The following is a 22,190-nucleotide window of genomic DNA, read 5'->3' on the forward strand; positions in this document are numbered from 1 at the left end:
ATCCTTTAATTGCTGTAGTGGCTTCTCTGGATGATCATTTATTAATCAGATGGGTGCTACTTTATGTGTGCAAATAGTACAGGATCTGGAAAGAAGGTTCAGAGTGACAGAACTTGCAGCATCAGACACACTGTAATAGTGTACTTGGAGGGAAAATCAAGTTCTTCTTTTAGAAAGCCTAAGGTGGGCTGGCCTGAGCAGAACTTCAATTAATAAAAGGATCTGTCAAAAACACTTGGCGTTTGCCATGTAGCAGTGTCTTGGTGGTTGCCCTTGAGCCTCTGGTGTATGCTCATAGACCTTCCCAAACTTTTGACTGCTGCCTGAGCTTCCTATGTATTTTCTCTCTTAAGTATACTAAATTACTAGCTGGGCTTGATGCAGTGCGTTCCAATCCAGTATCTACACACAGTGATCCCTGTGTAATATTCAGTAAGACGCTGCCACTATGTTTTTTTTTTCTCCTGCTTTACTGAGAATGCATTCAGTTGGTTAAGAAAAATTATTTGGATTCCTGTGTTATGGTGCTTGTTCACTTAACCCCTGCTGTCTTTTGTAAATATGAAGGACTGGAACCTCCTGCAGGTCTCTCTTCAGTGTAAGAGTTTAGAGATAAGTATTTCCTGTACCAGAAACGCAGTGTTCTTCCCATGATGGTGCTATTTCTCTACGTCTCCCTTGCCTCCCAGCCCTTGTGTAATCAGTAGCTCTTGGCCTACGTTTAGCTCAAGAAGGTACTGTTTGGATGGCATTGGCATTTAGACACCTCAAACAAAGGAGTGCCCATGATTTATGTAGACATATGTGAGTTAACTTTAAAGCGGGTGCGCTAGCTCAGATCGAAGTGGGAGCCTACCAACCCACCAAGCTGAACGGGTTTTAGAACTTACAGTAGCTCCATATGTCCACTCTGTTACGTCATTTCTAATGTGTAGTTTTGGTTAGATGTGACTACAACATAAATTTGCCTAAGCATGCTCTGGTCTTTATCAAATGGGAAGCAGATGCAAGTATTTAAAGAGTTTCATATGTCAAAAATGGAGTAGTCAAAGGAAAGTGAAAAGTGCAAACTCATCAAATCAAAAAAGCAAAATTATTATTATAAAATCATCAATGCTGGGTTATTCCCTAAACATACTGGATGAGTTGAACAGCATCCAAGGCACAATATTTGTTTAAACACTATTTTCCCTTTTCTGATGTAATGGTTATAATAATAAAGCCAAATCTACGTTGCTTTTGGTTGCAGAAATAGCATGTTTTCTGTGAAATTCTCATGTTACCTGATCTTAGTTAGATCTTAGTCAGAGACATACCGTTCTAATGATCAGAATTTCATATCAGCTTTAACAAAATAAATTTTGAAAGCTGCTTTTGGTTTACCATGGTTTGTGCTAATGATTTTGAGTGTCTGTTAGTGCCAGGCATAGGGAATCAAACCTGTCATGTTTTAATAGGTTTCATGCTTTGCAGCACTAAACAAGATGATAACCTTGGCTCCTTATAACAACCCCAAATTACTTGAAATGTATAGGTGATAAACCCAGGCTCTAGTCTGCCAATAAAGTTAAGTGAAATTGCACACAGATCATCAAAGTGGGATCTCATTTCATTTACAGTATCGCACAATCCAGTGGTGCTAATGTAAAACCTACATGACATGAAAGTGTCAAGGCCACTCTACACTGCTAAAGGCTCACTTTTCTCCTACCAATTAGGCAATATTTGAAGTGTAAAACCATGGCCACATTTTCCTTACTCTGGTAACTTTATTGGCAGAATTTTGTTAAAAATATACCTCTTGCAAGGTGTTCAGAATGTTGGCTTTCATCACAATTGCTGCTGAGAAAATCTTTAATCCCACCATTTAGAAGTGTTATTAAGAAGTATCCGCTGTTTTCAGATGTTTCAAAATGGCTTTTGAAATGAAGCTGTTATAGAGAGCAGTTACCTATAACAGAAGTCAACTTGCCTCTCCGAGACAACCGCAGGAGCAGAGCTGGAATAGTGTGTAGGGCCTGATCCTGAAAAAGGCTGGTGCACACTGCCAGGTGGATGCCTTGTTCTCATTTTACTGCACAGCCTTGCAGCATCCTCAGGAGTGATAGAGAAAGGCAGATTGTGACAATGCAGAATCCAACAGGTAGCGATAGACTTGAAACCATCCACTTTGTGTGATAGAACTTTCTGACTGCGTTTCTGATGTAGAAATGAGACATCAGACAGTGCCATGTTCCTAAATGGGACATAGTCCCTCAAAGCAAGGCCTTGGCTAGTATACCTCCCATGTTGGCAGAGCATCCAGGCCTTTACAGAGAAGCGTTAGGAGATAACTTCCTTCTTCATAAACAGAGATAGGTTGACATTTTAACATACCTGCATATATTAGCTCATATCTCAGAGATTTTGGGCTAGAGGCGCATCTAAAATAACCAATAAAAATGGAAACTCCAGTGAAGATTTCATTTTTATTCTGAAGAAGACTCTAGAGCCTTCTTCAAGCACAGCAGACGCTGCAGAGCGCTCGAATGCCCGTCATGAAGTAGCAGAGATCCCATTCCACTTTATATAAGAATAAGATATTGGACATACTCTAAGCCCTTAGCTGTTCTGCAGCAGTAATGTATCCCTCTGCATAGAGATACATGACAATCTCTGGTGTCTTCCTAAACTAGTGTTGTGCTTGTGGATTAAATAGTTGCTGCTCAGGAATCGGAATGCTTCTGATGTGAGTAAAAGAGAGTTTTACTCTGCCCACAGCTGATAAAATGGGTTTTTAGGAACCCATGAAAGGAAAATTGCTAAATGAGCTATAGTTACATGAATTGAACAGCAAGCCCTTCCCTTACAAAAACATTCTAGATCCAGCAAGTTGGATTTTGTAAGGGTTTCGGAGTGTGATTTTTTTTTTATATATATATATATATATATATATATATATATATATATCCTGTTAAATGCTTTTAATTATTTTTTTCCTCAAGAGCAGTTAGGTGCTTTTGAAAATCAAACTTGGTATGCGTGACCATCAGAAATAATGCTAGGAGGGTCTAGTGCACAGACATTAAGCTGAAAGACTTTAGTTTGTTTACTCCTGTTAATAAAATCATTGCTGAATTAAACTGTTGGTATTGCTGCAGCTAATTTAGTTAACAAGACAAATTTGTTCAGCCTCATCAGTGCAGTGTTCACAGCCTGGTAGTGATTAATCATAGTTCATTTTTCCCCCCAACATTCATAAACATTCTCTGAGATTCTGTGGAATTAACATAACTGGTTTTATTTATTTATTTATTTTTATCTTTCAGAGCTGCTGTGAAACGGGTGGTGAAAGCAATGAACCAAGTGGACCAAAGAAAGCACGAGAAGTTTGCCAACCAGTTTAACTATGCACTGAATTAAACTGTAATACAATGAAGGGCAAAGATGATTACACAAGAGTGCAACTACACAAAACCTTTATCACAGACCTTTGTATTTACACTAAAATACTGTGCTGGGTACATTTTTACTGGGGTAACTTTATAAATTTTTTTCAACTTCTAACTTATTTGATAATGAACACAAATTTTGACAAAGATTTGGTGATACAGAATTAAATGTATTTAACAAGGTAGTTATTTGAAATGTACATGAAATAGAGCATGTTTTTATGACCTGTACATACTGAATAAAGTGTTCAGGTTAGGGTTTTTTTTTTTCCTTCCTAAGGGACTCATGTAACTTATACCTCATTTGCCAATATATGTGTCATAATTTGCCTCCACTTTCATGCCTTCAGAAAAAAGATGCTCTAGAAGCAATTAAATACCTACCAGAGATGATAATGCACAGCCTACCATTCTAGAAAACGTGCCACAGCAAGCAGCATATTGGCTCGTGCAGTACCTCTAAAGACCTCTTGCATACATACTAAAGAAAAAAAAATAATCCAAATCAATTGATACCTTCTGATGATGAGCAGAATGGAGTTTGATTTCAGCAGGTCCAGTAGCCAATTCAAACTCAGTAGCTGTGGTACCAGTGGAGAAGCTGTATTGATGAAGGTCAGTCTGGTCAGCTTCTTGTCTGCTCAAGATGTCTCCCAGTATCTTTCAGAACTACATCTGAGAAGCACATTGCAAAAGTTTGTAGAGATATTCAGTATGTGCTGCAGTTTAACTGATACCAAAAAAGGTATCTTTTTTTATCACAGTACAAAGTGTAAGTATGAGGGGTTTTAAAATCATTCAAGTGGTATGCTGTACTTGTGAACTGCATGACTTGAATCAGTGAATATTTTATTGGTCTCAAGCCTGAGAGTGCATCTAAGAATCCAGATATAAACACAAGCATCTGCACTCTTCTGACTCCAGAGACAGTTAACACACATACTGAGATCAAGCAGCTGGATCCAATGGGGTTTGCTTTACTGGCTGAGTGCTTAATCACATCTCCCAAACCTGCTTTGCTGGCTATAGTCATGTTCTTAAGCAGAGTGACATTGACCAGCTGTGCTCTTGCAGGGTTTCATACAGCTTTATGAGTGAAGGAAATCCAGAATATAGAGGAGGATAGACTGAAAAAAAATCAAAGTGAACTGCAGAAGTCTTCAGTAAAATACAGAATACAAATTAGAATTGATTCTCTACAGCATTGGCTTAGTCACTCACCTCTTGGAGGTGTTTCATCATGCATCAAGAGACTCTAAGAATTAAAAAAAAAAAAAGAAAACAAACTCCTCAGTGTAGCTTCTGACTGCCTCAGACAAAAGTTAATTTACAGCTCTGCCAAATACCTTTTGGCTTGCATGAGTACTGCTTAAAAAGCAATTAATGCTGAATCTTGATAGTTTATCTTGCAGAGCTTGGCAGTTTGGAAGACTTTTTCCTTTTCAACAGAGGTATTTGGAAGACGTACTTCTAAAGTACCAGAAATAAAATAATAAATAGCTAACTGAAAGCAAGAGTTTCAAAAGGTATCTACTGCACTGGAAAGCAAAGCCACTTCTGCTATCGGTCTAGCTAACTTGGCAGTGAAGGCTCCAGGTGAAAACGTAGACAAGAACAAACCAAGTTCATCACCAGGTCAGTTGAATCAACTGCTAAACTGATTTTATTTCTTAGCAAAGATAAAGAGAGGAGAAAAAAAAAAAGAAAAAAAACAACAGCAGAACCTCACGTGTTTGAATGTAGTTTAGATCATTGGATGCTGGAATCCCAAAACAGCGTAAATTAAACTGTTTGCTCTTGGAGGTTAACATTCAAAGAAAGCTACAATGGTCGTGGTGCCACTATTCTAGAGATTCTTGAGCTTGCAGAGACTGAAGGTGTTAATTTATAGGGCATGTTTTCTCTCCTCCCTGTAAAAAGAGGGAGGAATTTATATTGTGCAGTGGCTCTTAACCCTTCTTTGCTGTAGACTTGTGGTGTCGGCACTGGAAAGTTTCCAGCAAGCAGTAGGTGTACTTCACCCCGTTTTGGGCCTTTAGTGTAATAATAGGAAAAGCCCAAAGACAGACTGGAAAGGGAAGGTGGCAGGAAGCTGTGAGAAAATAGTGTGCTTAGCAAGTTATGCTCCATTATGATGCTACTCAGTCACATCAGTTCGAGAATTATCAGCTGAAACTTCCTATCTGGACCCAAGTGTCTGATCCACCAGTTAAACCTATTGATCTTATTGTGGGATCTATATGGTGTCCATGGACTTCGCGCCAGGTTAGTGATGGCCTTTTTTAAAGTATTCTACATTACCCACCCTTGCCACCTACCCCCAGTTTTGTTGCAAGAACTCTTTTTGTCAGGTGAGGAATATACCCAGTTGGATATGAATTTTTTTTCTTCCTCTTTTTGCTTTGAAGCAAGAAAGACGACTGTTCATAGGACAACGTGTTAAACACACATCCTCTCTAGCACTGCCTTTATCTAGCCTGGCCTCTTCCCAGCATCCATCTTCCCCTCATCTAGTGTTTGAGAAAATTGCCTCATTTAATCAAATGATTTCTCTACAAGGGCAACTCAGCATATATACATACAACAGGTCTTGAATTTTGCCACTTAAGCATTCTCATTAGACCTGGTCAGGCGTAATTCAGAAGATTGGAACAGGTTCCCCAGGGACGTTGTGGATGCCCCATCCCTGGAAGTGTTCAAGGCCAGGCTGGATGGGGCTTTGAGCAGCCTGGTCTAGTGGGAGGGGTCCCTGCCCATGGCAGGGGGGTTGGAACTACACGATCTTTAGGGTCCCTTCCACCCCAAGGCATTCTATGATTTGGGGAGCTTTCTCCTTTTCCTGGGTTTATAGCTGTAGCTCTGCTGGAGGAAGGTTTTTAAAAAGGCATCTATCTCCAAAGATCCAGTATACCTTCATTAAATAGAAATCCTTTTCAGTTCAAAATAAATCAGCCTACCTTTTAGAGATATCACACCTGTGTGTCAGCACCTTACAAATTTGAGGTTTCCGAGCTCACTAGCTCTTCAAACCTCTTAGTTGCTAAACTGTGTGACATTTCTACTGGAACCTTTCTATTCTGTCCTCAGGGCTTCTGGGGAAAAAAAAAATAAAAAAATACAGGTATCATTCACATAATCTCTGCTGTGTGTTTTTGTCTTTATAACTCACTCAAATACCTTTGCAACTGTACTATAACATACTTCTGCTTACTGGGGATACTGCGTATGATTTCCAGATACCTAAACACCTTGAGTGACTTGGCCCGTAACGTGTTGTTAAGGTGAATAGTTGTAATACAGGTCGAATATTTTACATCTTTAAAAGGACACAGTAGCTGAGCTGAAGTGAGCTGTGCTGATGCATCTAAGTCATCCTTTTATAACTAGTGCTGTTTCAGTGATAAAACAAGAACTGAAAGCAAAGACTTCTCCATGGTTATTCTTACCTGAGCACATGGCTGCATCTGGGAAGTAAAATCCTGGAAGGAGAAGACTGTAGCGTTTATGAATTTAGTGCTGTTTAAGGTTGGAACGAAGGGTCTGGCCCTCTAATATAAAGCACTTAGTGACATAAATGAACTTGGTATGGAGTTTGCGAGCAGGGCTTCTGAATAAAAACAATCCTTCAGCGTATCCCCTCTGAAGTTACTGAGGCAGGATGGTGAGTCCATGCTCATCATTTGCGTGACACCTCGTGATTCAGTCTTCTCTAAACTTACGCTTGGCTTTAGCTATCCGTGTCTGGCTGAAGATTTCTATTAGAAAACTGTGACCCTTAGAAGTGCTTCAAAATTATGTTTAAAAGACTTATTTGGGATGGTTTGTTTGTTTTGGGTTTTTTGGGGTTTTGTTTTTTTTTTTTTGAAGCAAGACAAAGGCACAGGCTTTATAAGTGGTTCTGCACAGGCAACGCATCAAGCCACATAAAACAACATCAGTGAGTTCAAAGTGGACATTATTGAAAAAAAAATAAATCTTTCTTTTGTGGAAAACAAAAAATAAACCTATTCCACTTAACAGGGCTGCGGAAATGGATGATAAGGATGTTCCTAATTATAAGGAGCTACTAGCCAGAAGCAAGAAATGTTGAATCTTAGGAACCCAGCCAGCAAAACCCCAATTCAGCATGTATCAAAACAGTTTTGCAGAGGTAGCCATCTGGTGGCCTCCAACACTCATGCAAATACCTGGCTGCTCACGTAACTCTGTTTATAGCTCATCTGGTGTTATTAAACATTAATGGTTTTCATCATGGAGGTGTCAGAAATGCATCTGCAGGTTACGCGTCAGAAAGGGTAAGGACATCTGGATGTTACAGCAGTACTTAAGTGATGAAAACTGGTCATTTAAAACCATGTCTTTTGAAGTGATACTACTATAAAGGAAAACTTCATGCTTTTACAGGATAGTCTGACCATGGATAGTAGCAAATAGGCCTAGAAAGGGACCCTCTGCAAACTGTCCCAAAAAAAGGTCTAAGCGCCCAAGTCCAAAACTGCAACCTAAGAGCTACTTGTTTCCTGGGCCCCTAAGGGTCTGTACATGCCACAAGCTGCACTGGCCTCCCCACCTGGACAAGAGTTGTTGCTTAAGACACGGAAAAAGAATTTGGGGTTGTTCAGCCTGGAGAAGAGAAGGCTCCGGGGAGAACTTACAGCCCCTTCCAGTACCTAAAGGGGGCCTACAGGAAAGGTGGGGAGGGACTCTTTATCAGGGAGTGGAGCGATAAGAAAAGGGGTAACGGTTTTAAGCTGAAAGAGGGGAGATTTAGGAAGACATTAGGAAGAAATTCTTTACTGTGAGGGTGGTGAGACACTGGACCAGGTTGCCCAGAGAAGCTGTGGATGCCCCACCCCTGGAAGTCTTGAAGGCCAGGCTGGATGGGGCTTTGAGCAGCCTGGTCTAGTGGGAGGTGTCCCTGCCCATGGCAGGGGGGTTGGAACTAGATGATCTTTAAGGTCCCTTCCAACCCAAACCATTCTGTGATTCTGTGAATTGTATGAGCACTTGAGAAGGCTTGATCTGGCATGTATTTTCACACCTTGCCTAACACCCACCAAACGCATACCTTTAACAAAATCACTGTTTTTAAATAGGTAGTGGCAATCATAGTGTACATAATAGCTATAATGCTGGAGCACACATTCAGGCAAGGTCAAGTTCCAGGTCCCTTCTCAGGCCAAGAGGTGTGACAGTCACATGTCCTTTCTCAGGAGATAGCCCTAACCACAGGTGACTTAAACGCAAGAGAGCTGGAAAGAGATGGTTCACATCACCCCTTCTCCTGTGGAGCTGAAACTGAACCTGGGTGGAGCTAAGGACGCTTTATGTAGGAGACTAGACAGAAGGTAAAAAAGAACCTTCCAGATTACAGTGCCCAGATTGAGGCAAAAAAGGGCTGGGTCTAGAGCCTCATTCCCTAGACACCTACCATTGAAATCACTGCTGAGTTCCATGGATTCAGGAAAATGAAACTCCCTCATAGCAACTGACCAACTAGATCAGCCTTAAGAACCTCTTGGGCGTCAGAGCCTGAGAGAAGGGTGTTATTCCAGTAACTACTGGAGAGCAACTTCTCCGTATGTCTGGTTTTGGATGCACTGGGACAGCTACATGTAAATAAACCCGAAACAATTAACAACATCCTGCTCCTTGGTGACAGTAACACTTGAATTTACCTCTGGAAAGATGAAAGAGAGTTCTGCTCCAAGCAGTGCCCAAGGAGAACTCCACAGTGCTGGCAGTGCAGAGTGAAGTCAAGTCCATAGCAAGGTGAGAAAGAAAAAACAGATTAGAGAGTCTAAGTGTCAGGGAAAGGCGAGCCAGGAGCACAAGGTGAAGGCAGCAAGGGACAGTGGCCTTCCTGCCAAGGGACACCATGTCACAGCACCCAAACAAGACATCCAAGTTTGGTGACAGTAACAGAGGCAGCCAGGAATCAGCAATTACCTGAAAGTCACCAGGGCAGAAGGCAGGCCCGGAGGCAAGATCAGGGTGAGGGTCAGTAGGGTAAAAAGCCAAGCCCACCACCACTCAGGCAAGGGACTCCACCTAAATGCAGTTCCCCTGCAACCGGCTGGAGGCTTCAGGGAGGAGACCCCAGTTAGATCCCTGACAGCTTAGCTGGTTTCATGGCAGCGTGGCCCGAGGCGAGGCAGCTGCGCATCATCAGTGCAGACCTGGAACACCTGGCAGGGTGTGGGGTGGGGGTACAGGGGAGGATTACAGAGAAAGACGGTGAAAGGCTAGTGAGAGAAATTAGAGCCTGTTGGTACATTCAGAGCCCTGGGATCATCCTTAAATGGATGTGGTGATGGTCCTTTCTATTACAGAATCCTCTATGGAAATGGAAGGAATTTAGAAAGAGTGGGAAGCCCCGAGAGAGGTTAAGGCCTCAGAGCAGCAGCCTAGACCAAGACCAGTGTGGACTCTCCTCATCCAGCAGCCCTGGTGACCCCTTCAGCTGGGAGGGATGCTACAGAACCTAAAATTTAGCACATTCCCTGGAAAATACAGGCAGATGAGACCTGGGTCTGCCTGGCAGCTGGACAAATCGTGACCTGTGGGACAAAGTTATTGCCTTTCCAACTGTGGGAATCTGATGCTGCCCCTGAAGGAAAAGAAAGGGGGAGAGCTATTAATTACTCATGTTTCAGAGTTGATGTTTTCCCTCCTCTTCCTCTCTTTCAAAGCTGATCGAGTGGAGAAAGAAATTAATTCATGTCCTTGTTGAGCCTTTCTTATCAGTTGGGTCTGGGTAGTCCAGAGCCTAAATGTAATTCCCAGCTCGGGAGAGCAGTCTGGGAGCAGGCTCTTCCATGCTGGGAGGAGGACACGGTGGTGGCTGTACACCAGTAGGCTGCACCAGAACCTGGGCAAACTGAACTAGACTACTCCGGTGACATCTGTTTCTCCACCCCTAAATGTCTGTAACTTCAATATCATCATTTGGCTTTTTGGGTTGACTTCCCCTCACTTTTCCGCCTGTCAGTGCCCTGAGCAAAACTCCAGCTCTCCTCTGCCAAGCGCTCGTACGTTTCTGCATTAGCATCAGGAGTCCCCTCTGTCAAGGGGTTAAGGAAAAAGCTTATTAAAATTGTTTAAATGTGGTGCTAATTAGTTTGGATGTAATGAGCAGCATTAGGCGTCTGGTTCCTTTGAAAGAGGTTGTTGAATAACCATTTCTGCCGACATTCCAATTTGCATAATGACAAGGTGTTGGCATTGCATCCACCATTAATTTGCTATATTTATAATGCCATTATGGAGCCACTCTTATCCTCGCGCACTATAAAAGGTATATGGAAATATAATATACGATTCTGCTTGTTTGGAAATTGCTTTTGGATATCTTTGAATTTCTGTAATAGTATTTTTGGCAGTTGAAAGCTAGCAGCACCAGGAGGAGAGTCTGCGCCACGTTTTTACTGGGGCTGAAATTAGATGCTGCTTCCACGTGTGCACGAGCGTTTATTTTCCCCGGTGCTGAAGCAGAAGCAGCAAACGAGAGCGTGACCAGGTATGCCGCAGAGCGTGCTCAAAGCTAAGGCAGTATTTCACTCAAAACCATCACTACAAGGCCCTAGTGCTGGTGCTTCAAGTCCCAAAGAGCGATCTTGATTGCAAATCTCAAAACATTTAAAAGGTCAGAGAGAGTGCAGCTTGGTACCACAAACTTGCGGTCAACACAAGGAGTTGAAAAAGCCCCACCGGCAGCTCACCCACACGCTCTCCTCCTGCGCTTCTCATCCCCTCGTGTGGTCTCTGGAGACCAAGGCAGAGGAAATAAGGCTTGTCACCCTACCTATGTTACGGGTGGAAAGATGGGAAAGAGTCCCTTTATGGCCAGGGCAAGTTCTTGTAATGTATGTGTGTGGCCGTGGGGAAAAAGGAAAAGAAAGAGAAAAAGGAAAAGAAAAAGAAAAAGAAAAAGAAAAAGAAAAAGAAAAAGAAAAAGAAAAAGAAAAAGAAAAAGAAAAAGAAAAAGAAAAAGAAAAAGAAAAAGAAAAAGAAAAAGAAAAAGAAAAAGAAAAAGAAAAAGAAAAAGGAGAAGAAAAAGAAGAAGAAAAAGAAAAAGGAGAAGAAGAAGAAGAAAAAGAAAAAGGAGAAGAAAAGAAGAAAAAGGAAAAGGAAAAGGAAAAGGAAAAAAAGAGGAAAAGTAAGAAAATAGGTAATAATTGAGATATTTTACTGAGATTAGTAGATTTGTTTTCCTTCTCTTGAAAAAGCAGCAGTTTACCGAAGCGAGTGTCAATAATCACCTCACATAAATATTTCCGTGACTCGCGGTGCTTTGCTGTAGTGTCACCCCTCCTTTATCATCTTTGTAAAATGTTTCTGGTTTGTGACATTACAGAGAAGAAAACAGAAAAGATTTATTTTAAAATAAAGTCTGGCGCTTTGGGTGGAGTCACAGTCTTAGCTAGCTGAGGATTTGTCATATAATGAGATTAAATTAATAAATCATTACGGATACTGACCTTGTATGCCCGGACTTCTGGGTCCTGATCACGAGTCACCCTGTGTCCTGTTGATACAGGGTGCATCCATAGGATTTCCAGCGTCCACAGGATTTCTCCTGAATGGGCGCTGCAGATTTAGCAGCTCTGGGTTTCCGATGCTATGATAACCTCCTGAGCTGCTTTGAAGCTTGTTCTGTACGACGAATTCACATCTCTGCCAGGCAGCATCAGGAAAACAGAAAGAGCTCTTACTTGTCAGGGTTATTTCCACTGTGACAACCATCATTCTGTCCACCCGAGCCGGTCGTGGAACATGAGCGTGCGGGACAGAACAGTATGGGCAGAAGGGGGAAAAAAAAAAAGAAAAAAGCACCAGATAGGGAAGAAAGTGGTTTACGTAAACCGTTTATGTAAACACACTTTGTGAGACAAACTGATGAGGATCCCATTTGTTTACTTGCCCAGCCCCTTTGTCATCAGTGTCCATTCTGATCTGTGCCTTGGTTTACCGCCCAGAGTCTGGCAAACCTTCCAATATCATAAAAAAAATCTTTGTTTTATTTGCTCTTAAGAAAGGCTCTATGACAATCATATTTGCTTTCTTACTCTTTGAGACAGAACCCGAAGACCAGAACTGCCCAGGAATTGTACAATAGTGTTCCTTTGAATATTTAAATACATCTGTGTTTAAGCAGAACAATTTCATACATGTGATACAGGAGTTAGTGGATATTTGCCAATATAGCAGACTACAAACACAGTGTATTTTCAGGGATTGGATTTAAGTCCATACAGGCAAAACTTTATTTTTAACATTTTGTTTATGTAGTATAAGAATAGAAACACGTAACATGACTGTGAGTTCAGTCTGAAAATGAAGGTCTACAACACGTGAAAAAAACTAAGAACTCATCTAAAATATTAACTCACTAAAAACACATTCCCTGCTCAACTGGGAATACGAGCAAGAATTTTTTTGGGGGGGATAATATAGCACACTGGTTTCCAATGATTCGGTATAACATCATTGACTGTTTTGTGTAAGCAATGACACAAAATATTTCAAAATATTTTCATTTATCTCCCTATCATTTGGAATGTGTCTGTATTTATATCCTTTTTTTCTGTTATTTTGGTTGTAAGACATTTTAATGCTATTTATTCAGTGAATGTGAACAACTGAAACTTGTTCAGTGTAAGTTGAAATAGCTGAAGTAAAATTGCAGTTTCCTTCTCTTTTTACCTCATTCAGTTATATAGTGAACAACGGTGAGATGCAATTAATATCTGAATCATTTCTCACTAATACAGGCTTGCACCCTTGGATTTAACATTGACTCCATGGGAATTAGTTAAAAAATGTGCTGATGCCCCAGATCTTCTTTTTGGCACGTGCCAAAGACGTCGCTTGAAAATACTGAATCAGACTCTGAATGTGCTGCTTGAGATATCTGAGATGAGAATTTGTCCTCTGGCAAACGCTTTCCTAAACGTCCTCTTGAATGTGTTCCGCATTCTGAATCCCCTAACGCTAAGTTTTATGAACGAATAATAAAGTAATTAAAAAAAACCCAAAACTCACAGAATGAACCAGAGCAGCCACCTCCTGCTTGTGTCACTGGGAAATAATCATTTTTCCTTCACCGCTTACTCTGTACCAAGGCCTCTGTTTCTCATTGATGACTCACACAAAACAAGCTGCCTCCCTCCAGAAAACTCCGTGTGAGAGCACAGACCACTGCGTGCGATGCAGGAGGTACATCAGGTAGGATGTGCGGGGATCAGCCTTGCGGCCTTGCTGGGGGGTCAGTATGGGAGCTTTGGGGGCTTTTTGTGACTATCTAGTGGGATCCCCTTGGTATGAGAACCTCAAATTGCTGCATAAAGCCCGTAGCCTGCTTCTTTCTCTAAGAGAGCCAGAGTAATAATGGGCAGGAACCCAGACAACGGAGGTAGGACGCTCAGGCAGGTGAGAGCATTTAGCTTTAGCACACTGGCTGCCAAACATTCAGACCAGGGATGTTTCTCAACAACTGCCCTGCGCTGATTTCATCAAGCTTCTCACTGGCCAGCCTGCAACCAGGCACTCTGATCCAACGCCATGAACCAGCTGCAGAGCCGTGGTCCCGGCAGCATCGTTGGTGAGTGGGCTCTTTGGCGCTGCTCTCGCCGATACTTCTCAATGGCCTCTGCATACCGGCAACGCGCTGTGACTTGAGATTCGAGTATTCAGCATGCTCTATGCTGCTGCACAGTCCGCACGCCGGGGAAGACGTCCACTAGTGCTGTGGCGCTGCAGTTTTGCTCTTGACTTCTATGGGATCAGACCTCCGGATGAGACATTCGAGCAGGGATTATCAATAACTTGCTAAACTATGCCGAGAAAGGTACCTGCGGCTCTGTTTTCAGCACCGCTATAAAATGTGAGAAGCCTTGTTAAATCGAGTTTAATGACTAGGAATCCCAGGCTAACTGACTCCTTCATCCAACAGCTGTGAGTAATAATACTCACACGAACAGGCTTCACTGGCAGGATGCTAACTGACCCGGAGTAGGAAAGCCATCTACTCCGAAGCTCTGAGCAGCTCCCTGTTGCAGCTGGATTATTTTCCACCTGGGGGAATTGTTTGGAGTCGCCGGTGTGCAGGCAGGGTTTGCCATATCTCTTACGCAAGCTGGGTCATGTCCCACCTGAGCTAACAGTTCAACACACACTAACTCAAACCTGGTCAGTAATGGGTTAGTATTGCAGTGTGGAAGATAGTCTCCTGAGTATCTGTTTCCCAGTTTAGCTGGTTTTCTCCCACCAGCAAAAGCTGTGGAGAGCTGTACTCGAAGCACGACTTGTAATATTTTCCCCTGAAAATTTACTTCAGAACATCTTTTATGGTAAAAGTGCTTTTTTTCACAAGTGCAAATGAGCCTGGCCCGAGACTTCTGGCTCTTGCTCGCTTCTGAACGAGGGGCGATGAACACCCGGAGCGGAGCCGGGGGTGCCCGCACCCTCCCCGCGGCTCCCTGAGGGCTGCCGGGCTCCGGCGCCCATCCCGGGGGTGGAAACCACCCTCCCTGCGGGGGTCTGCACCGCGGCGCCGGCTCCGCTCGCCCCTTGCCTGGGACACCGACCACCGCGGCAGATTTTATTTCCATGGTGGGGGGGGGATCTGTGTGTGTGAAACGTTTTACTTCTCTCTACGGCGGGTGTGCGGGAGGGGGATGCGGCTGCAGAGAGACGGTGCGCGGTCCCTCGCCCCCAACCTGCGGCTGACAGGTCCGACCCAGGCTGGGGACACCGGGGAGGGGGCGACCAGGAGGAAGGAGCCGAGGCGGGGAGCGGAGCCCGGGCACCCCGGCCGTCGGGGGATGCGGGGGACGAGCGCCGCAGCCGGCCCCGCGGGGAGGGGAGGGACGCTCGGCGCTCACCCCCTCTCTTTTTTCCCCAAAAATCGCTCCGGAAAACGCCGGTTTCTTAAAATCGCCCCTAGGAAGGCTGTCGTCCCACTTCTGGGCCTGAAAAACAAACAAACAAAAAAACCCCAACCCCCAAGCCAAAAAAAACCACAACACACCAAAAACCAGGGGAAAGAGAGAGCTTTTCCCCGCGTGAACGTTGGGATCGCGCAGGGAGTGTGGAAGAGAAATAAAAGTGTCCCTTTGGTGCTATAGCTGTAGCCAGCTCGGGATGGTCGCAGGGTTAGAGGCTTTTTCTCTGAAATTATGAAAAAATATAATACAGTAAGGATTATAAAAGTCCGACTCTGATACTAGTTTAAAAGTCATCAGCGGAAAGGCGATGGAAAGATTATTTTTTACAGTGGCGGGATTTGAGTGAAAGAGCCGATTTATTAAATTTACATAAACCCAAAACACCAGACTCCCCGTCTACGGAAACACAGGAGAGATCTCGGATTCTCTGAGAGAAAAAAAAATATTAATTTTTCTTTGTTCTTAATATTGCACAACAGCAATCGGCAAAGCCAATTCAGAAAATGCAAAGAAGTGAACTAAGAAAGGAAATAACCCTCTCTCTCGTACGAGAAGGATAAAGTTTATTTGCGTTTAAGAAATACGCTCTCGGAGTAAACGAAACGAAAAAAAGGATGGTCCGAGGCATCCCTCCAAACGCCTCAGGAGCCAGGCGTTTGGCAGAGGAACCTTATCTTACAGAAATTCAGCCGAAAACCAGGGACTCACCACCACGGAAAGCCGCCGTTTCCTTAAAGTTTATTGATTGATTTAAAGTGTTTAGCAAACAAAGTGCTTTCTATATCATCTCTTGCTCATTACTCCCATACCTTATACATTAATTATAAAGTTAAAACTTTTTTTTTTTTTTGTAACAACCAGAAATATACAGAAATGATTAACGTAAAAAAACAACCCGGCGCCCCAGCGGCCGCCCCCGCCGCCCCTTCCCCGCGTGTCCGCGGCGGCTCCTCCAGGTTCGGGTTTCGTTGAAGAGCGACGTATGTAAAAATAACCGTCGTCACCGTGAGGTCACGGGAGGAAGCGGCGCGTCGTTGCTTCAAGCAATGTCGAGGGACAGGACCGATAAGTTCTCTGTTTTACCCTGAGAGTCAAATGGGTACATAATTATTTTTTTTTTAAAGTCTTTTACGAGTGGCCAGACCAGAATAAAAACAAAGCCAATAATAATAATAATAATAAAAATAATAATAATCGAACCCACACGGCAACGAAGGACGGTGAAAATAAAAATACAGGTAACGATGATTTACATCTACTTGTATGTACACGGGGGAGGGAGGTTTTCCTCCTCCCCTCAGAAGCGCAGTCCGGACACATCGCGTATAAAAAGGGTCGTAGAAACGATTGCGGGTGCTGAGGGGCCGGAGCCCCTGGACCCCCCGTCCCTCCCGCTCTCGGTTTCACCTTTCGGGGGAGTGTGTGGAGGGGGGAAAAGCCGCACGACCTCCGGCCCCCCAAGCGCCCAGCCGGGCGGCCCCGGGGGGGCGGCGGGGTCCAGCGGGAAGGGGCCGAGGGTGAGGAGGAGGAGGAGGAAGAAGAAGAAGAAGAAGGGGTGTCGGGCTTATAGGTGCGGGGTGTAGAAAGCCGGAGCGCCGTAAGTCTGGGAGCCCAGGACGAAGGGCGAGAGGACGGCGGGGCTGGGCAGGAAGGGCAGCTGGGCGGCGCAGACCAGCCCCCCGGCGGGGTGCCCGGCGTAGCTGCCGGGCCCGTGCATGGAGAGCGGGTTGCCCATGGGCGGCGAGTGGCTGAGGGGGCTGAGCCCCCCCGCCAGCGCCCCGCCGCCCAGCCCGCCGCCCGCCCCGCCGCCCCCGCCGCCGCCGCCGGTGGGCGCGCTGGTGTCGGCCCCCGGGTTCTGCTTCTTCCACTTGGTGCGGCGGTTCTGGAACCAGATCTTCACCTGCGTCTCGGTGAGGCTGAGGGAGAGGGCCAGGTTGAGGCGCTCGCACACCGACAGGTACCGCGTGGACTTGAACTTGTTCTCCAGCGCCACCAGCTGCTCGTAGGTGAAAGCTGTCCGCGCCCGCCGGGGCTTCCCCGACTTGGAGTCCGAGCCCGTCCGCTTCCTCTTGGGCTTGGCCTGCTGGCCCTGCTGGCCCGCGCCGGGACCCGACGGCGGCTGCTGGGGGGGCGGCGGCGGGGGCGGCGGGGGCGGCGGCGGGGGCGGGATGCCGCCCGCCTCGCCCGCCTCGGCGTGGACGTGGCCCGGGTCGGCTTCAGCGGGCGCCGCCGAGCCGGTGGTGCTGCCGCCGCTGCTGCCGCTGCTGCTGCTGCTCTCCTCGCTGCACAGCTCCTCGTCGTCCGGCAGCTCGCTGTCCGGGCTGCGGCTCGGCCGGCTGCTGTAGTCGAGGTCGCACTCCTCGGCTTTGTAGAGCTCGCCGTCCTCTGCGGACAACCGACAGCCGCAGTTAGGCCTCGCCGCCGCCGGACCCAGACACAGCCCCCGCCCGCTCCCCACCCCGGTCCCCACCGGTGCCGCCTCCCCGGGGTGTGGGCAGCGGGTAGAAACCGACCCCCAGGGGCTCTGCCCCGCCGTGGGGCGGGCTCACCCCCCTGCCATCCCCGCTGCTGTCGCGACAGGGGTGATCGGCGGGCAGGGCCGCCCTTCCCGGCCCCCTCCGTGCCCCGCGGGCTGGGCGGCCAGCCGCTCATCCGGCTGGCAACAAGGCGAGGACCCGTTCAGAAGCGGCCGGGATGGGGCTCGGAGCCGCCGCCGAGGCCGTCCCGGGGGCTGCGGCCCTGTGGCCGGGGAAGGGCTGCCCAGCCGGGGAGGCTTTGCCAGCGCTGCCTCTTCCCAGCTACCCATCTTCGGCAAGAGCCGACACGGAGACGTGGCCAGGGCGGGGGGTACACCCCCCCACCCCCTTCCCACACAACACCCAGGGGCTGGAAAGGCCTTTGGGAAGGCGACAGGGGGGTCCCTCGGAGCCGGCGGCGGGGCGCTGGCGGGGGCGAGCTGCCGGGCCGGGGGAGAAGCCCCCGCGCTCCCCGCCGGGGCCGAGCCAGGCGTGTTTCGGGCAGCAAAGATGTCACATCGCTTTTAACAGTTTTAGTGACGGGAATCTCCGCATCGACGGGAGATTTGCTGGCTTTTGCTCTGGCGTTTTTAACCCTTTCTCCTCCTGGTTTGACCTCTTGTCATTTCCTGAGATGGAAGTATTAAAGTGGAGTAAATACTTGTATTGATTAGCAGAGCAGATACAAACTTAATTAAACTCATTTTGTGTAATGTACAAACTAGTTAACGGTCATTTAATTTATTTGGGTTTATATTACGCTCCAATTAACGGGTCTCCATCGGAGAACAGGGTAATTATCCGATATTTAAGGCTATCGGACTTCTGCTGATGGTTCTGTCATTATGAAGCCTGAAAGCAAATCGCATTTTCCAGAGAGCCGGCTCCTCCTGACCCCGATCGGGGCTCGGACTCCTCCGGGGGGCGGGGGGGGGAACCCTCTCCGCCGTCTCCCGCCGCAGGGACGGGGGTTGCGGGAGGCAGGTCGGGGGGCAGAGGCCCGGAAATACCCTGCCTTTTAGCCGGCCCTTGCAGACATTCCTGAACTTCCCTCCACTCGCATCTGCAACGGGGGGGCAGCTCCGGGAACCCCCTAATCAAGGGCTCCTTTAACTTGGTTAACGGAGATAATGCAAATAGAAAGTGTATCGCTCATCTATCACCCTTATCCCGTGCGTACGTTGGTTGTTTTTATCCCTAAAAAAACCGGAACACGCCACTGCACCTCAAACTTGGTCCATCTCCTAACGCCGGACACCCTAAAGCCCGTATATAAGATTAGAGGTGTTTAAAAAATAGTGTGTTTTGTTCAACGAGGTGATTTTGGCTAAAGTCGGATATGACAGGCTCGCTAGGTGAAAAAGGGGCAGAGAAGTTTATCGTAATCCTTTTCACCCGGAAAATATCCCTTTCATAACTCGAGGCTCATTAAAAATTTTTTCCAGCTCTCTGTTCGAATCGGCGAAGGGAAAACGCGAGTGGTCGCCGCCGTACACGCGATGTGAACTCGGGTAGTTTTTCCCCAGGGGGACACGGGGCGGGAGAACGAGCATCCCACAACCTGTGGAACTTGTTAGAAACGGCAAGGCGGAATTTTTGCAACAACAGTTTCTAAAAAGTGGGTGTAGATGCGCCTGGGGGGCCGGTGTGGGGACTGAGCCGTGCGCCGGGGCACATCGCGCTCGCACCTACGGACCCGACAACGTCTCCGGGCTGGTTTAGAGTTTATTTTTTTTTCCCAGCCGTAGCTCAACTAAAATTTTCTTTACATGGAAAAACGCAGCGCGAATACAATTGGCGACGGACATCGACGCTGCATTTGCTATTTTGTTTCTGGAAGATGTTAAATGTTAATTTAATACGGAGTTTTAACTGTTGTTTTTTAACGTTAAATGAGTTTTACGAGCGGGGTGTGTGACGAGCGCTGTTTTCGCTCTCCTTTTGCCAGAAAAGGATTTTGCATTTTCCGAGTGTTCGTACTTCTCCGGACAGAGCTACTTTTCGGAACACCTCTCCTAAATTAAACCACTGCTTGAGCTAATATTAATTACGGTAGGGAAAGAGGGGAAATAAACTACGTGATTTTCGAGCGGTCCCGGATCTATTGGTGATTGTTGCCGCATTATTAAGGCGGTGGGACCGAAGGGATAAACATGCCAAGCGTCCGGGAAACTTGTCAGCAGGCGAAGCGCAGCGCTTCCCGATGCCTCCGAATATATTTCTTTTTAGAGAAGTGAGAGAGTTGCATTTCTCTCCCTGCCTGGAGATAAAAGTGGGAGATTAGCGATAGGCTGACCTCGTCAGTCTTTCTGATCGCACAGATCTATTTAGTATGACAAAAGTCAGATGAGTTTAGACGAATAATTGCCCCAGCTACGCACTGCTTTAAAAAGATTCTCTTTTGAATTCTATTAATGCCCCATTGCTGCTTCTGCTTTACAGATTAAAAATGCGTCTGCTGTAAAAGGCTCGTGCTGGAACAGATTGTAGACCTCTTTCGCTGCCTAATTTTAATTGAAAGAGTCATGCTATGGCGGGATTAGAAAGCCCTGAATCGTCCTCTCCCGCCCCAGACCCAGAGAAATTATTTTTCCCCGTCCGAGAACTTTATTCCCCGCCACTCGCGGCCCCTTCTCTCCCCTCAGGACACAGAAGAGCTATACATATTTTTCACAACTACCGTCTTTCCCCGGAAACCCTCCGCCATCCCCAGAGTCGCGGTGTTTAGAGGTGAGAAAGTTGGGATATTTGGACCCAGAAAGAAAAAGCAATCTAGAGCTTGGGTCGAATGCAATTCCCGATCAATAGCGAGCCCTAATAAGTGTAATAGGTTTTAATCGAGTAATTATCCGAATTTTGACCCTATAATTTAGATGTTAGGGAAGAGTTTGCAAGGTGCTTGAAAGAGATATGCACAATTCGATAATAGGATATCGATCCAGGCAGTCCTACATGCCACTCTGGGGCGATTTCCCCCATTATCCAGCCTCTTTACGCTGCTAAGCACATTTTACCTTAAATGTAATCGAAGGAATTTAATTGTTTTTCCAGAGATAACCAGCATTTTGTCACAATTAGTCTGATTTGTCCTAAAAAAGCCAAGGGGAGAGAGAAAATTGAATCTGTCGCCCAGAGCAACGGGCGGCAGGATGCGGGGTGGGGGGGGGGGGAGGAAGGGACGGGGAGAGCGGGTCTGGAGGCTGGGGAGAAGGTACATAGAAGTCATAAGTACCTGGGGAAACCCAGGCGAGGGGAGGCTCCGTCGGGGCACGGAGAGAGGGTTTCGCATCCCCGGGGCCCGAGCTCCGGCCCTCTGCAGCCTCAGCTCTGGGAGCCGCTTGCAAGTTTGTCCGAGCCGGAGCTCACACACGGGGCTACCTCTTCCCGGGAGGAGGAAGAGGATGATGGGATGCCCCCCTCCGCCCCAGACGGCCCGGCGCCCCCGGGACTGGTCCTGCCGCTCCCGGGGGTGAACAGGTCGGGCAGCCCGTGCTGTCCCTCGCCGAGCCCGGCCGGTGCGGAGCCCGGGGACACGCCGCCAGCCCCGGCCTGTCCCGGGGCGATGCGCCCGTCCCTTCGCCCCCCGAGCTAACACAGTTTTCCACCTCTTTACGTCCAGCAGCAGCAACGCGGGGAGAGCCCGCACTGCCCCGGGAGCCGGCTGCCCCCGGCGCCGGGGGAAGGATGCTCTTTAAAAACATGCAAGCCCCTTCTACCCCGGGGAGCTGGGTGCAGGCCCCCGCCCCCCCCATCCCGGGGCGGGGGACTCCGAGCCCCCCAGACCTACTTACTGATCAGCTCTGCCGACTTCTTGCACGTGTCGAAATCTTCGGCGAGGGCCTTTTGCTCGGCCAGCTCCGTCCCTGAGTCCTCGGGCTTATCCTCCGCCCCCAGCGTGAACTCGGTCCCCACCGATTTGTACAAGACGGCGCACTGCCTCCTTTTGCTGTTGAATTTGTTAGGGTCCAGGATGTCGAGCACGGAGAAGGAGGTGGTTCTGTGCACCATGGGCAGCGCGGCCACTGCCCCTTCTTGTCCGGGGGTGTTGCTCTGGTTGTCCCCTTGCCTGTCCCTATTTCCAGGGCAGGAGTAAAGCGGCAGCTCGCCGCCGGCCGAGAGCCGCTGCTCCCCATGGCTGTCCATGCCTTCCCCGTGGAAGCCGCAGGACTCCCCGCCGATGCCCGCCGCGGCTGCGGGGGCTGTCACCGCCGCGGCTGCCGCTGCCGGGATGGAGATGTCACCGACCTTGTCTCTGCTCACATTCATGACTCTTTGCAGAGCCCCTCTCCGTTGCA

At 47.2% G+C, this 22,190-nt stretch overlaps 2 protein-coding genes across 2 annotated transcripts in view; one reads left to right on the plus strand and one right to left on the minus strand.

The window, feature by feature from the left end:
• UVSSA (UV stimulated scaffold protein A) overlaps nucleotides 1–3,692 on the plus strand; it is a 57,753-nt gene extending 54,061 nt beyond the window's left edge. The window contains exon 14 of the mRNA XM_074587356.1: nucleotides 3,309–3,692. Coding sequence (XP_074443457.1) covers nucleotides 3,309–3,402 — 94 coding nt within the window. The 3' untranslated portion in view covers nucleotides 3,403–3,692. The remainder of the gene's footprint in view (nucleotides 1–3,308) is intronic.
• A 13,251-nt stretch (nucleotides 3,693–16,943) lies between these two features.
• Nucleotides 16,944–22,038, minus strand: NKX1-1 (NK1 homeobox 1). Its single transcript, XM_074588642.1, has 2 exons — nucleotides 21,687–22,038; nucleotides 16,944–17,764 (listed from the first exon to the last, which is right to left on the minus strand). Exons 1-2 carry the CDS (start codon nucleotides 22,036–22,038, stop codon nucleotides 16,944–16,946), a joined length of 1,173 nt encoding a protein of 390 aa, XP_074444743.1.
• Between the last annotated feature and the right edge of the window lie 152 nt (nucleotides 22,039–22,190).

Source organism: Larus michahellis, chromosome 5 (assembly GCF_964199755.1).
Source record: "Larus michahellis chromosome 5, bLarMic1.1, whole genome shotgun sequence".
Taxonomy (NCBI): domain Eukaryota; kingdom Metazoa; phylum Chordata; class Aves; order Charadriiformes; family Laridae; genus Larus; species Larus michahellis.